The sequence below is a fragment of the Pelobates fuscus genome, chromosome 5 (assembly GCF_036172605.1).
Source record: "Pelobates fuscus isolate aPelFus1 chromosome 5, aPelFus1.pri, whole genome shotgun sequence".
NCBI classification, from domain to species: domain Eukaryota; kingdom Metazoa; phylum Chordata; class Amphibia; order Anura; family Pelobatidae; genus Pelobates; species Pelobates fuscus.
The window spans coordinates 127,964,686-127,981,737 of NC_086321.1; the positions used below are offsets into that span (position 1 = coordinate 127,964,686).

Sequence of the window (17,052 nt, forward strand, 5' to 3'; positions counted from 1 at the left end):
ACAGCCCTGGTCCCAAATTGTAAGAAAATTGAAAAACTGTCTGGTCACTCAGGGGTTAAGATTGATTTTCACATCTCACTCACCTACATCCAGCTTAGACCCTATGTATGTATGTATGTACGTACGTATGTACACACACACACACACACACACCCCTGAAAAAATGATCCATTTAAGCACATATTTTTAAAAAAAAAAAAAAAATGCACTTGCGGTATGGAATATACCAAACTTCTGGAATAAAAGGGAATCATGACATGTCACACATGTCGTGTCCTTAAGGGGTTAAAAGGTTTGGCTCCCCCTGCTTTATTCAGTTCATCCCTTTCAGAAAGGTTTAACAAGGGGTCAGGTAACTTCTAAAGAAGCCCCTCTGGGACCCCTCTTATGCAATTTGCTCATCAAGGATCACTTTCTCCCAATCCTTCTGAAGGGAAACCACCCTGGAGGAGAGCAGCTTGCAGCAGCCATCACAGCTCTGCCCTTCATATTTAACTAAACAGCCTGGTCCCAACTGAACCATGGGGATACCACCCATACAGCCAGATATACACATACAGCTGCTGAAGAAACCTCCCGTATACATAAATACTACACACAGTCCCATAAACACAATACCACTGACAAACAGCCTCCTGCACACAATGCCCCAAGTAGCCTCACACAATCCCACAAGCAGATCCCCAAACACAGCCTACACTCACACCAATAACATAATACACAGCCCACATACATATGTGACACAATATACCACAAACTGCTCACACACATACATTTTACAACATAAATGCAAACACACCCCTGCAAAGCAGATGCACACCCATATAGAATACGTTAACATGCATGCATCCACTTTTACCAATTGAACCTGCATCCCAAGGGACTTCTAAGTCGTGTTTTGGAACAGTGCTGCTAAAAGGTTGCCTACTCCTGCCCTGCGTTTTTGTTTTGGTTTTTGTTCAAGCATTGAGTAGTAGTGAATTGAAAACCAAATTTCAACCTTTATTCCTACACAAGATATGACTATAGACAAATTTTAGATTTGTTTTTTTCCCTCTTCACATTTCCAGTTTTCAATTCTCTACCAAACCACGTTTAATGACTAAACCTTATTCCAACTATTGATTCCACAAGTGTGATAGTCATGAGATATATCTGAAATTTGTATAGTATGTCACACTGTATCAGAATAACTTTACATATGATGTAAATCTAAATTAAACCGTTTTGAAATAACTAAAAACATATTAAATAGATGTTAAATTGTGCTTTGAATTCAGAAAAGACCGTTGCTCTTCGGGGTGTCCCATGGCTTTATCATCCAATGTACTTGATGTGATAGACTGCAGTGCAATGACGATAATGGTGATCCATAGCTTGTGTCCTGGAGGCTGGCGGAAGTACCAGCCATGTTGTAAGTGGTTGGCGGACGTACCCATTCACTAAATGGTTGGCGGAAGTACCTAGCATGTAGTAGGTGGTTGGCGGAAAGCATGTCTACCGCTCACTCAGTATTGTGGGTTAGGGCGGATCTGTCAGCCAGGCCTGCTTCTTTCCGCCCGCTCTGTCCAGGCTCCCCCCTGCTCATCACAAATATCCTGCTGTGACTCATCCGTTACCGGACGGGCTGGGTCTTGGAGAAAGATGACACGGGGTCCTGACCATCTTTAGTCGCCGAGCAAATGTCTCTGGAGCTCGGTGACTTTCAGAAAGCCCGTCCGCGTCCCCAGCCGCCACCACCGCAGGAGGTGCAGGAGGAGGTGTCCTACCCAGAGTGGATTAGCAAGAGCTACGTGGAGCTCATGAGTCTAAACGAGCACTCGATGCAGGCGCTGTCCTGGAGGAAGCTCTACCTGAGCCGGGCAAAGCTCAAAGCTTCCAGCCGGACCTCAGCGCTGCTCTCCGGCTTCGCCATGGTGAGTAGGAAAGACTGTGCCCGGGCACTTCCTGACCCTCTGTATGGCACCGTCACTGGCATAGCGGGTACCGAGAATGGCTCGGCATGCTGCATGTACACTGCGGCTCCCACGCCGCTCATCCAGCCTATAATCTAATAGTTGGAATGCCGCAATCCATAGATCACTGCTGTGTGTGTTATATTAACCGAGAGCTAACTTCATCCTAGAAATTGGTGTATTTTTAGTTTTTTGATCCATTTCATCAGTGCAGTAGCTGTTATGATAGCTTAATTATTCTTTATGTGCTATATTATGGTAACTGTAAAGGATGTAAGAATGACTATAGAAATCAGAGTGTGTGTGTATATATATATATATATATATATATTTTTTTTTTTTTATTATTATTATTATATATATTTTTTATACCATAATTTCCATGGGCAGTGGCAAAAATAATAGTATCTTTAGAATCTATGCATATATACATATTTGAGCAAATAGTTAATGTTTCTCCATTTTATTACTAAAGCCATATTAAACCATGCTCCAGAATTAATTACCGTACTATGGTGTTACTACCATTATGTGATAATGGTTACAAGGATCATAAGGCACAGGTGTCATTTGGTCTTCTCAATGTCATGATGTATTTTTTTTTTTGTTTTGTTTTTTTGTTTTCTCCCATGTATCACCTGAACTTTGAATATTTACTTTATGCCATAACATTTGTCTACACTGCCAATACAGGCCTTGCTATTGATAGACATTAAAACAATGAATACAAAATAATTGATGTATTTACTGATACTTTAAATATGTTCGCTTCCACAGATGGCATATATACATGAAGCCATTAACACAGTTTCTTGCTATATTTACAATGGTTTATTGATACCGTAACTTTTTATTTTATTGAAACATTTCATGTGAAATTTTGTAGACTTTGTTAAACAAATCTTGTTGAAAGTGAACAAATGTAATTTCCCCCACCCCCCTCCTTTTTTCCTTTTCTATAATCTCAGACTATATCGTTTAAGTGACTATATTAAATCGTTATGAAGTTGCGTAGTTAAATTGTGCATAAATTGACTTGGCATTCTTTTGTTTTTGCAGGAAATGTACGTTTAATGGGTGAAGTTTCTTGCATCCCCAACAAGCTCTTCCTTCAGTACCCCCAAAGGAAGATTATTGTTGGGAGGCTTGTTATTAAAACTGCTTATTACACCAAAATAGACTACTTAGAATTTATGAATTTCAGCTCCATTAATTCCCCCAAGTAGTGCTTCAGAATAATTGTTTGAGAAAAGTCCCTGATTTGGAATGCATTCTTATGCAGGCCTGGAAATTTCCGCTAGTCTACTACCTTTAATCAGGCAAGATTAGGGGGGTCTGCCTTGACGTTGGCAGGCGGGCATCCCTCCAATGGCCATTGGAGCAACTAAATGACCTCCATTTGTCTAAATATACATAGGGATTAAGGAAAAAGCGCAAGTAACATTTTCTTTTCTTTGGTTTTTACTATATATTGGGGCTGATGTGTGTTGTAGTCCTTGCTGCTTAAGCGCAGGACTTCTCTTTTTGTATTTGAAGAAACTATATAGCTAATATAGATTCATTGGTAAGGGAGTGTTAACCAGCTACACTAATTGCTTAACCTTTTGTGAATTGCGGGAGGGGGTGTAACTTCAAATATATATATGTTTTGAAGAGTTACCTTTTTCGTTTCCACAAAATCAGGTGGAAAACCAACTTTAATTCTCCAGATCACCAACTCTTTCTTCTGGCTGGGAAAATGCAATGACATTTATAACAACCTGCTTATAAAGCGTTGAATGCCAATGTTACTGTAGAACTCGGTGTGGAGAAACTATATGTCATACTTCATGGCAAATACTCAATTACTCCAAATTTTGCGCAGGTGTTTCTTTCTTTTTCTTTGTGTTTTAATATATAATTTCTCTGACTTGAAAGGGTACAGCTAATATAAAAAAAAATTAAGTTTGAGCTAAAGTTAGGTATTGCAGTGTGTGTAAAAAGTGGACATTTCACGACTTGAGTATGTGTCAACGCATTCATGACAAGTGTTTTCTCCCAGCTAGATAAATGAGAACATGGTGTTTCAGTGTTTTCGAGTATGTGGTGCAGAAGTGCACAGTTGTCTTAAAATGAATACTGAAAGCTGACTTATTCAAAACCACCCATTGCCACTATGACTGTGCATTCTTAATGCTCTAATTAACTTTCCTTGCAAGAAACATATTTTTAGATTCTTGTATTTAATCTACATTTTTGACATTGTGTTCTTTCTTCAGCCGACTTTTTCCCTCCCTCTAGCCTGGCCTGGTGTCCTAGACCCAGTTCTTGCTGCTAAGCCTCTGCATAGTTTGGGATTATAAATCAAGTATTAATAGATTAGGATGTTTCCACAGTGCTGTTTAGCTACTGAATTTAATTGGATGACCTGTTGCAATCCATTTTTTTTTTTAATATTACTGTGTACAAATTGAGCCTTTTATTTTTCTTTTTAGAAGGGAAATTAGTTTATAGGTTTGTGTAGTAGATGAACAGGCAGGAGCACACATTTAAAATTGTGCCAGCTGGGTTGAAAGTCTAAAAGGCAAACTGAATGTTTTAGTTCCAGTTCTCCTTTATTCTACTTACCTGGGAATTCCATTATCTGTTGCATAAGGTGTTTTGTAATTGCTGACATTAGTATATTGTCTCTCTATTTAAAGTTCCTGTGTAATGTAATGCACTCAAACAGTTAGGAGTAATGTCGTTACTGATTCTAGTTTGGCATCCACACGAGCGTCCAGCAGCTGTTCCAACTCTTGCTATTTATTTTGACTCAAGGTTAGGCTGTGCTGCACATTTTAATGAGTTAGATGCTATCAGTATTGCATACCAATATGAGAAAAGTCTTGCATTTCAAAAGGGTGTGGAAAGTAACACTGACAAAATTATGAATGCTGCAATGGCATATTGAAGTTACATGAATATACTGAACAATATAATAGCCTGAGGAGCAGGTTTTGGCCTAAAGTGCACAGTTTAACAAGTATTGCGTAATAAATCGTCAAAGCTGCACACCCTTCACCAATGGAGACAACTTCCTCTTTGTGTATTCTTGAAATACTTTGCCCTGTTCTGCTGTTTAGGATCTAAGGTAACGAGAAGAAAATTACATGGACCTCATTAAGATTTTGTGGTGTGCTCTGTAGACCACAGTGAAGAATGGGAGACCTGCCTGCTGTTTGTTGGAAGTCTTGAGATTATTTTATATTATTGCATGTCAAATGAACGCTCCAAACACCATTAATATCACTGTGGTGGTTATGGTGCAAATTAACTGGGATGCTGCAACAAATGGTCTCCCAAAGAAGAAGACAGATGTCTATACTGAGTTAAAGGAATACTATAGGGTCAGGAACACAAACCTGTATTCCTGACCCTATTGTGTTAAAACCACCATTTAGGTGGCTTTCTCCCTTAGAAAGGATTAAACCTTACCTTATTTCCAGTGCCGGTCCGCTCTGAGGAGTGGCCACTGGTGGTATCTCTAGGGGGCAATGTAAACACTGCATTTTCTCTGAAAAGGCAGTGTTTGCATGAAAATGCCAACAGGAAATGATTATAATGACCAGAACTACATTAAGCCGTAGTTGTTCTGGTGACTATAGTGTCCCTTTAAGCCTGGCTGATCGAAGACCACACTCTTTGCTTTTAAAGCATTGGCAGTACCAGTAAGTGGCCCTCCCTAGCCTTTGTAGCTAACCTTATTCGCCAGCAGGGAATATCTGAGAAGACACCCTGTGACACTCTAAAACACTTTGACAAAGTACTCGGTGTGTGTGCCAGGGCACTCCTAGCACGATAACAACTGCAGTAGTTTTAGTATGGTCCTTAGAGTGTTCCTTTAAAGAGAATTTTTTTTATGACTACTCATTCCTCACTCCTGTGCAGCCATTTATTCACAGAGGTGGGTGTTACTCTTCTGTGATACGCACCTCTAGTCCGCCCTCATACCTCTTGCATTCTTTTGCCCTGCTTCCTTTGCAGGCCTCTTCTGTGATGCTGGCTTGATTATCAGCATACTGACATTGAACGGATTGACGCCAGTTTCTCAGTTCCTTTACAACCTAGCCAGTGCTTGCTGCATTGGCTAGGGAGTTGCCATAGCTTTTTATCTGAGCTGCATTTCATGAGGTTTTGTTGATCCAATATAAAGGTGTCATTGTTTAGAATAGATGAAAGTGTTGGTGTCTTGTCAGTCAGGATGTCTGCCAGTAATTTAGTACAGATATTTTTGAAAGTAATATTCCTTTGTACTAATCCTTTTGATGCTTTAAAGGTTCACTGTGCGTGGCACTGATCTGAATCCTGTTTTTTTTTTTTTTTTTTTTTTTTTTTTATACTTGGGTAAAGTTGTTCAGGAAGGGCATTACCCTCTTTAGTGCTAGCCTGCTGAGGCCTTCTATTTCATTTGTACATCTCATAATAATTTCAGTCAAAGACTGGAAAGATGTCACTGAGGGTACCTTCCTTCATCTAGTTGGTCTTGCGTCTAAAGTTGGTTGGATAGCAGAGTTTAATAATGATTTCTTCACTGAAGTTCACTTTTAATAGTGTCAGGAGCTCTTCAATATATGATATATGTCTCCTTTATTATATACTGTATAATTACATTAGTTACCATAGTAACTTCAGTAGTGGGGAAAGTGATGGAAACCATGTTAAAGGATAGGATTGTTGAACATCTAAAAACACATGGATTTCAAGATCAGAGACAACATGGGTTTACTTCAGGGAGATCATGCCAAACTAATCTTATTGATTTTTTTGATTGGGTAACTAAAATTATAGATCAGGGTGGTGCAGTAGACATTGCTTACCTCGATTTCAGTAAGGCTTTTGACACTGTTGCACATAGAAGGCTTATCAACAAACTACAATCTTTGAGTTTGGATTCCAATATTGTTGAATGGGTAAGGCAGTGGCTGAGTGACAGGCAACAGAGGGTTGTAGTCAATGGAGTATATTCGAAGCTTGGGCTTGTCACCAGTGGGGTACCTCAGGGATCTGTACTTGGACCCATTCTCTTTAATATTTTTATTAGTGATATTGCAGAAGGTCTTGATGGTAAGGTGTGTCTTTTTGCGGATGATACTAAGATATGTAACAGGGTTGATGTTCCAGGAGGGATAAGCCAAATGGAAAATGATTTAGGTAGACTAGAAAAATGGTCAGAGTTGTGGCAACTGACATTTAATGTGGATAAGTGCAAGATAATGCATCTTGGACGTAAAAACCCAAGGGCAGAGTACAGAATATTTGATAGAGTCCTAACCTCAACATCTGAGGAAAGGGATTTAGGGGTGATTATTTCTGATGACTTAAAGGTAGGCAGACAATGTAATAGAGCAGCAGGAAATGCTAGCAGAATGCTTGGTTGTATAGGGAGAGGTATTAGCAGTAGAAAGAGGGAAGTGCTCATGCCATTGTACAGAACACTGGTGAGACCTCACTTGGAGTACTGTACACAGTACTGGAGACCCTATCTTCAGAAGGATATTGATACCTTAGAGAGAGTTCAAAGAAGGGCTACTAAACTGGTTCATGGATTGCAGGATAAAACTTACCAGGAAAGGTTAAAGGATCTTAACATGTATAGCATGGAGGAAAGACGAGACAGGGGGGATATGATAGAAACATTTAAATACATAAAGGGAATCAACACAGTAAAGGAGGAGACTATATTTAAAAGAAGAAAAACTACCACAACAAGAGGACATAGTCTTAAATTAGAGGGACAAAGGTTTAAAAATAATATCAGGAAGTATTACTTTACTGAGAGGGTAGTGGATGCATGGAATAGCCTTCCAGCTGAAGTGGTAGAGGTTAACACAGTAAAGGAGTTTAAGCATGCGTGGGATAGGCATAAGGCTATCCTAACTATAAGATAAGGCCAGGGACTAATGAAAGTATTTAGAAAACTGGGCAGACTAGATGGGCCGAATGGTTCTTATCTGCCGTCACATTCTATGTTTCTATGTTTCATATATATGTTGGCACATTATTTGGTGGTTGGTTTTATCTGGGATACTTTAGTCAGTGCATTTTTACCAACTCCGACTTTGGTAATTTAATAATTGCTTCCGACTCCACATCACTGCCTGCCAGAATATTTTAAAGTGGCTCTGCCACCTCAAACTTACCTTTCTCCTATTGTTTCCTCTTCTCTTCCTCTTTCGGAATCTGTTCTACATTTCTCAAAGTATTGTCCTATGCTTGGCAATTGTGATAAAGGGTGATGTTTAGAGAAAGCCCCTGTCTATCAGTTTGTGTCCAAGTAAGTGTGTGTATGTCATTGTTTGTCAGTGTATATGAGAGTGTGCGTGTGTCAAAGTGCAGCCTTGACAGGAAGGGGTGGGGAAAAGATAAATTTGGGGGAGGCATAGGGCAGCACAAATCCTAAATACACCACTGTGTGTGTGTGTGTTTGGCATTTGCCAGAGAACCCCAAAATTGGCAAATTCGCCACTGTCGCTCTGTGCTCCTCGCAGATGAAAGCAGGTTCACACTGAGCACATGTGACAGACGTGATGGCGTCTGGAGACGCCATGGAGAATGTTCTGCTGCCTGCAACATCCTCCAGCATGACCGGTTTGGCAGTGGGTCAATAATGGTGTGGAGTGGCATTTCTTTGTGGGGCTGCACAGCCCTCCATGTGCTCGCCAGAGGTAGTTGACTGCCATCAGGTACCGAGATGAGATCCTCAGACCCCTTGTGAGACCATATGCTGGTGCGGCTGGCCCTGGGTTCCTCCTAATTAGGGATCGACCGATTATCGGTTTCACCGATATTATCGGCCGATATTCGGTATTTTCGGCAATATCGGTATCGGCCAATAGAGATACCGATATTGCCGATAATACCTCCTAGGACCGCCGGGCTCATTACAAGCCCGGTGGTCCTGGGGGGGGCGGGCCGCAAGCGCTGACTTACCTTGCCAGCAGCTCCATGTCTAAATCTCGCGAGACCCGCGGGCGTCAGAGCGTTGCCACGGGTTACCATGGCAACGCTCCGCACGGCACTAAGGGCCACGAGATTTACACTGGGGAGCTGGAGGAGCTGCTGGCAAGGTAAGTCAGCACTTCCTCCCGGCCCCCCCACAGTACTTAACAAGCCACCGGACCACCAGGTACTGTCATAGCCCCCCCTCCCTGGTAAGAAGCAGGGAGGGGGGGGGACTAATAAAAAAAAAAAAAAAACACAATTTAAATATTAAAGCGGCACTGTCATGCCGAACTTACCTTTCCTCAATCTCTTCCTCTCCTCCCCCTCTCTCAGGATCTGTTCTTCTTTTCTTCCTGTCTTCTTTAGTTTTCTTTAAAATCATAAGACAAAGTAGGGACTCTTTGTCTTATGGAGGATTTCTCCGCTTGACCAGCTCAGACCAGCGGAGGAGCAAAGTGTGCTTCATTTCCGCTGGTCAGAGCAATTTTCCCATGATCCCTAGCTTTCCTCCCTGTTCCCACAATGCTTCCTGTCAGTATTGCCGAACGTCCTGTCACTTAGACAGAACGTCGGCAAAACTGCCGAATTGCATCCTAACAGAATGAGCACTGTTTCTCCATTGGTGTTAGGATGCAATTCGATACTTTAATCGTATTGGAATTTCATTCTAATGAATGAAACTCCGATCCTTTTCATTGCCGCGGCTGCATCTTGCAGCCGCTTAGTAGATAACTCCCTAATTCCCACGGTATCAGGGAGCTATCTACTAAAAGGCTGAGAGGCCTAAAGATTACTTAGTATTAGTAAATAATATGCCCCTACTCGCTATACCGCGAGTAGGGGCATGTCTAGTAAGCAGTGAGCAGCCTGTGGCTCTCCCCCCCCAAAAGATGGGGGGGGACCTACTGTCCTCCCCCCTGGCCCCCACCCCTGTTTCGGTGGGTGGGGGCCCTAATAAAACAATAAGGTGGGGGGACCTACTGTCCTCCCCCCCGGCCCCCACCCCTGCGCGGTGGGTGGGGGCCCTAATAAAACAATAAGGGGGGGACCTATTGTCCTCCCCCCGGCCCCCACCCCTGCGCGGTGGGTGCCCTAATAAAACAATAAGGGGGGGGACCTATTGTCCTCCCCCCGGCCCCCACCCCTGAGCAGTGGGTGGGGGCCCTAAATGAACCCCCCCATCAAGGTGACTAGGGGTCCCAAGCCCCTAGTCACCCCCCCACCCAAAACATTCTATCCCCTACCTACCCCCCTCACCCTAAAAATAGTGAGGGGGGAATAAAATAACTAACCTGTAAAAAAAAAAAAAAAATTAAACTTGCCATTTGACGTCTTCTTTTTTTCTAAATTCTTCTTTCTTCAGCCCCCCCAAAAGGCCAAATAAAAATCCATCATACCCGTCGCACTTTAAAAAAAAACAACAACAAAAAATGAGCGCAACCAAAATTAATCCATCTTCACCCATGGAGGGCACGCCGCGTACTGAGCTCCGCAGGGCGGGTCAAGACTTATAAAGCCTTGCCCCGCCCTGCAATTAGGCTTAGAACACACTGATTGGTTGGTTTAAGCCAATCAGAGTGCTCTGTGTCATTTTACACAGCGTGGGAAAATTCAAAATAACTTTCCCACGCTGTGTAAAATGACAGATCACTGTGATTGGATGGTTTTCAAGCCATCCAATCACAGTGCTCTGTGTCATTTTACAAGCGTGGGAAAATTCCAAAGAAAAGTGCGACGGGTATGATGGATTTTTATTTGGCCTTTTGGGGGGCTGAAGAAAGAAGAATTTAGAAAATAAGAAGACGTCAAATGGTAAGTTTAATTATTTTTTTTTTTTTTTTACAGGTTAGTTATTTTATTCCCCCCTCACTATTTTTAGGGTGAGGGGGGTAGGTAGGGGATAGAATGTTTTGGGTGGGGGGGGGTGACTAGGGGCTTGGGACCCCTAGTCACCTTGATGGGGGGGGGGTTCATTTAGGGCCCCCACCCACCGCGCAGGGGTGGGGGCCAGGGGGAGGACAGTAGGTCCCCCCCCCTAATTGTTTTATTAGGGCCCCCACCCACCGCGCAGGGGTGGGGGCCAGGGGGGAGGACAGTAGGTCCCCCCCCCCTAATTGTTTTATTAGGGCCCCCACCCACCGCGCAGGGGTGGGGGCCAGGGGGGAGGACAGTAGGTCCCCCCCCCCTTATTACCATTTTTTTTTTTTTTTACAGTGAGCAACCACAGGCTGCTCACTGTTTAGTGGACATGCCCCTACTCGCGGTATAGCGAGTAGGGGCATTGGGGAGGTTTTAATCTCCCTTGTGCTATTATGGGGGTCATATTGACCCCCATAGAGTGAGGGGGGGGACCTGGGGGGCTTATGAAGTGGTGGGGAGCTCTGCTCCCTGCCGCTTCTATAGTTACATATTACAAGGAGGGAGCTGCACGCCGGTAGCTCCCTCCTTGTAATAAACTGAACGAACAAACTAACACTGATACACAGTGTTAGTTTGTTCATCTGATTTTTTTTCTATTCATTCATTCGTCTGTCTGATGAATGAATGAATAGATGAAATTCCCGTTCGCATGTCCAGGTGTTTCACTGGGCATGTGCGGGAATCTTACAGTCTGTGTAGTGTGGGTAGATGACGTGTCCCACAGGGACTTCACCTACCCACACAAAGATGGCGGCGCCCTGAATATAGATCGGGGCAGAAGATAAAGAATAAAACATAGGTAATGTGGGGGGGCTTAGGGGCATTTGGGGGTGACTAGGGGGTCGATTGGATGTAGTGGAGGCGGGAGGGGGAGGGGGGTTAAAAAAAACGGGATTCGGCATGACAGTGCCGCTTTAAGGAAAAAAAAGCAACGTTTCGACCTACTGAGAAGTCTCTCAGTAGGTCGAAACTTTGCTGTCTTTTTGTTTCAATTAATCTGCCCGCGGCTTTCACACTTTGAGTGCCTGGGAATCTTTCTTGCTGCCTTAATAGAATAAGTAACACTAACATTAAATAAATTGTAAAAAAAAATATTATATGTATGTGCAAACAAACCTGAATTAATTCATTGCCAACAATGATGCACTGCAATGAGGGATGATGAAGCCACCACAGTGAATGAAGAAAAAAAAATAACAATTTATCTGTAATCCAGCACCAAGACGATCTCAAAGAAGGCAGAGAGAGAGGAGACTATCAGTTCTGATGATATCCATTAAATATAATGCTTCTCATAGAAAAACATCAGGCACACAGTGGCGTATGTGCAGCAATTGCCATGCTCTGCCAGTCTACTCACATATTTCTTACAGAGAAATATTGTGTCTATTGTTTCTGTACGTAGAGATGCTTTTGTGCCAATCTGAGAACAGGAATTATCCGGCCTTTTGTGAGGTCACAAATTTAACTTTGGCATGTTCACATTCATCAGTTTTCCGATAAATGTGAATCTGTTCCAATATGCTACATACAGTGGGGCTTGTTTTATTAGTCAGCACGAGGTATTTTAGCAAGATATGGTACAATTAAAAATTTTGCTTTTTTTTCACCAGTTTTGTTGACTGCTAATTAAATTGACTCTTTGTTTCTAATAGGTCGCAATGGTGGAAGTTCAACTAGATGCAGACCATGTCTACCCCACTGGCCTCCTGGTTGCTTTCAGTGCCTGTACAACAATACTTGTTGCAGTACATCTCTTTGCCCTTATGGTCAGTACCTGCATTCTTCCCAATATAGAAGCTGTTAGCAACGTCCACAATCTCAACTCCGTCAGAGAGTCTCCACATGAACGAATGCACCATCACATCGAACTGGCCTGGGCCTTTTCCACTGTTATTGGAACCCTTCTATTTCTTGCAGAAGTTGTGCTGCTTTGTTGGGTGAAGTTTCTTCCAGTTAACAGTCCAAAGTCAATGGTCAATGATACAACTGGAGTTAGTCCTGGGAAAGCTGCAGCAATAGCCTCAACAGCCATCATGGTCCCATTTGGGTTAATTTTTATAGTGTTTGCTGTTCATTTCTACAGATCATTAGTTAGCCACAAAACAGACCGGCAGTTGCGTGACCTGGCAGAGCTGGCTCAACTTCAGGATCAGTTGGATCACAGAGGGGACTCTGCACAATCCCCTGGTCATTACCCATAGTTGTTGAAAACCTTGTCTGTAAGGAAGTTACAAGAGTACACCCTTTATCTTTAACTTTTTCTTTTCTTTTTTTTTTTTTAACACACAAAAGATGTGTGGCTTAAATTTGAGATCTCCATGAAGTTTTTGTATTTTTGTTTTTTTTAAATAATTCACTGTAATCAATGTTTAATACCATGAAGAAGGCGATATTTAGTTTTTAAATATTCAGAGTAAGAAAATTGTATATTTATACACTTCCAATTTGCCAAAGATTATTCTACTGTAGAGTACAAGCCACCATGGTTTTAAGGCTGTGTGAACCATACTATCCTTGTAAATAAGCCACATGGAAATATTTACCCATAATCTGTTCTTAGTAGAAATTGCAGGTTGGGGACCAGTGCTAAACTAAATTGTTGAACTATGTTTGAAGTGTGAAATGTTACTGCAGATTTTATTTTATTGTTAATCACAAAACTACTGTTCCTGTTAGAACTCCTCTGTGAAAAGGCAAACATTCTATGACTTTGCATGCTGCAATTCCCAGGATGCTCTTTGTTGCATGTAGAACAAGATGTATCTATAAAGAGTGATTTTTTTTTTTTCCACCTCCCCTTCTTTCAAAGCATGCTGATATTACATACCGTAAGTGTGAGTCACTGGATTGCTTTGAATGCTGAATATAGTGTGTGTCTCCACATGCAAGATCCACAATTACTCGCAATTCCCTTTTTCACTTTTATTTATATTGGCAGAACTGAAATGTATATTCCTATTAAGTTTATTTTGATGTTGGAAGTGCCTTTAACGCACCATTTGGTGTTGCATTGTTTCTCCATGAACTGTTACATTTTCCCTCTTTCTGTATATTCAAGATGCATATGACTATTTACAGCTAAAGCCAGCGTAGCTAACAGATGGCTCTCCAGCTGTTAACCTGCACTTTTCAAAATTCTCAGATAGCATATATCCACTGCTAGGTGAGGATCCTGGAACTTGTAGTTAAACAGCAGGAAACTTACATGTTGACTGCTAATGGTTTAAACACTTAAATTGTCCGGGTCATGCTAAAAGCATGTTTATTTTAAAATTTGCCCGTTGGCCATAAAAGTGGAAGGCAACAATACTCTTCCTTTAGAAGAATATATATATTGAGGCAAATTTATTGTCTACATTTTTGCTGATGCAAGAGTCACGTTTGCTAAAATTCAATAGCGTCTTTGTTTTTTGTTTTTTTTTTTGCCACTGTGTGCTAAGTTCCTCATTGCTACTGAGTAATTTTGCTCTTGGAATACAACATTGTGGTGTAAAATGTCTTTGGTAAAAGTTAAATAATTTGCTTCCGCATTTTTTTTATTTTCTTTTTTTCGTAGTATTTAAATGCTCTTTTACAGAAATAAATCTTAATATGAAATTGAGATGTGTTGCAATACTATAAATGTATAGGCAGTGCCTTTCTTAAATTTACATTAATTTGTTATTTTTTGTTTCTGTGAAAGCAGCACATGTTAAAATACTTCTGTCACAGTAAAACATTATACTCCCTGTTGGCTTGAGATACTGACATTCATGCTTGCAGCTGCCATTCAGAAGCAGTAAGACAACTTATGGCTGCTCAGTACAGCATAAAATATGTACATGCCATTTTATCCCCATATTGCACTTATCCTTAGATTCTACTAATGAAGCAATGATTTAAAAAGGAAAAACAATTGACAGTGGTAAACATTTTGGAAAAAAAGTAGATAACAAAAGGGAACACGTAATACATATGTAGTCTCTAGCTACTGGTTATAGATAGGGCTGGACAGAATCTGTCAATAAATATAAATCACATAAACAACTTTTTCTCTGCAAGATATCTTGCGCTTGCATTAATAGTACAAAGCTTCTTTTTATCCATAAACTTTTTCATGTGAGGTTTAATAGGAACCTTCTCAGTTCTATGGGAAGACAGAAAGCAATAGAATTTATTTATTTTTTAAACTGGGTAGCAAAATTGTATAATTGAACAGATAATGAGTCAGCTGTGGGACACAGGAGAGTAGTCAGCCAGGAAATCTGAGCCCAGAAAGCCAGTGTTGATGTATTGCTGGAGGTGGGGCTGCTGCTAATGAATACTACTTGACCCCTTGCAACGAGTTTTAGAATATGCACAGCCCAATAGAGGACTTGCCCTGTCAGCTCTGATCTGTTTCCACAACTGGGTGAAAACGTCACGCGTGTTCATGCTATTTATAGAAAATATTTTACTGGAGGGGCCCATCCATTGACTATAAGAATACCATATAGAAGAAAAGTGCCATTTTCCTTTTTTATTTTTATTTTTCTCTTTAGAATACAATATTTTCACACACTACTGTAGGGGGAAGTATTTTATTTGTTAATCAGTTTATATGAGACCTTTCTTGCATTCCTAGTTCTGTAACGGATGGCATGCTATATTTGCTTTGGTAAAAAAATGAAATGTTATACTGTCTTCACTTTGAAATTCTGTAACACACAATTAAAGTAACAATAGATGTGGACTTACCATCTTATTATTGTCAGAAAACCACTGTATTAAGACGGACATATAAAATTATTCTATGTCTAGAATAGAAAATATTTTGTACAATGCAAAAATGTTTTAACTTTTTTTTATTTTATTCTTTTTAAGTATGGCAAACTTCTCTATGTTTTGATTGTTTTGGGGTATTTACCTGTTCTCCAAGGTGTTAATACAATATTTCTCTTAAGGAAACACTGTAGTGTCAGGAATACAGATGTGCATTCCTGACACTATAGTATTAAAAACACATTTTAGGTTGCTGACCCCACTTGCCTCTCTTTTAAAAAGGTATAAAACGTACCTTTATTCCATTGCCGTATGGATCTCATTGCGGCTGGCTGCATCCCTGCTCCTCCTCTGCTGAAATCATTCGATTTGACAATCTCAGCCAATGCTTTCCCATTTAATAAAGCATTGGGAGGCTTTGGAGCATGTGCGGCAAAATGTAGAGCTGTGCCAATCAACATAATCTTCTCATAGAGATGCATTGAATCAGTGCATCTATATAGGGAGCGTTCAGTGTTTCCATGCAGAGCATTGTGCAGCACTGACTCAGGAAGCACCTCTAGTGGCAGTCTGAGTGAGGTTTTCCTCTAGTAAAAAGTCAGGGTTTACATAAAAAAAAAAAAAAAAAATACCTGCAGGGACAGGCTGTATACACAAGAACTACTACATTAAGCTGTAGTTGTTCTTTTGACTATAGTGTCCGTTTAACATGCAAAAAACATATCTTTGTAAGAATGATCTATTGTACCCCTGATCAACTGACCGTTCAAGTTAAAGGGACACTAGAGTCACCAAAACAACTTTAGCTTAATGTAGCAGTTATGGTGTATAAATCACACCCCTGCACTCTTGCTGCACAATTCTCTGCCGTATAGGAGTTAAATCACTTTGTTTATGCAGCCCTAGTCAGACTTGCACAGCCTCACTAAACACCTGTAAAGTGAGATGCAATGTTTACACTTTATTGCACAAACTGTTTAATTTAGAATTTGTTTATCACCTGAACTGTTAAGACCTTGCAGGAACCTCCTGTGTGTTCAGTTTACAGAACAGGAGATAAAACCTTAACATATGATTAAAAATGAAACCCTTTTTTTTTTTTTTCTTCTCCCATATATGCTGTGTCACAACCAAGGGAGGTGTGGCTAGGGCTGCATAAGAAGAAACCAGCATGATTTAACTCCTAAATAGCAGAAAATTGAGCAGTGAGACTTCACAGGCATGATCTATATTCCAAAACTGTTTCATTAAGCTAAAGTTGTTTTGATTACTATAGTTTCCCTTTTAAGAAAAGGCCTTAAACTTTAATCTGTATGATTTTATGCTGCGGTGAGCGACACAGTTCTTTAAACAATCGGTAGACTTTAATTATTGCAACATATTGCTTAGGTTGCAGATGCTCTTTGTATTAGGCTTATGATTAAGAATATATTTCCCAGGGATGTATGTGGTTCATAGGTCGCAAGCTGTG

General features: G+C 40.9%; 1 protein-coding gene across 1 annotated transcript; it reads left to right on the plus strand.

The window, feature by feature from the left end:
* Window positions 1–1,239: 1,239 nt before the first annotated feature.
* On the plus strand, window positions 1,240–15,506 carry LOC134610918 (calcium release-activated calcium channel protein 1-like). Its single transcript, XM_063454264.1, has 2 exons — window positions 1,240–1,916; window positions 12,494–15,506. The coding sequence occupies exons 1-2, from the start codon at window positions 1,683–1,685 to the stop codon at window positions 13,040–13,042; spliced, it is 783 nt and encodes a 260-aa protein (XP_063310334.1). The 5' UTR covers window positions 1,240–1,682; the 3' UTR covers window positions 13,043–15,506.
* Window positions 15,507–17,052: the final 1,546 nt, after the last annotated feature.

Excerpts from the sequence above, each read along its gene's own strand:
- LOC134610918 (XM_063454264.1), top strand. The coding sequence starts at position 1,683 with ATGTCTCTGGAGCTCGGTGACTTTCAGAAAGCCCGTCCGCGTCCCCAG. Across the intron at positions 1,917-12,493 it reads TGCTCTCCGGCTTCGCCATG|GTCGCAATGGTGGAAGTTCA; the intron begins GTGAGTAGGAAA and ends TGTTTCTAATAG.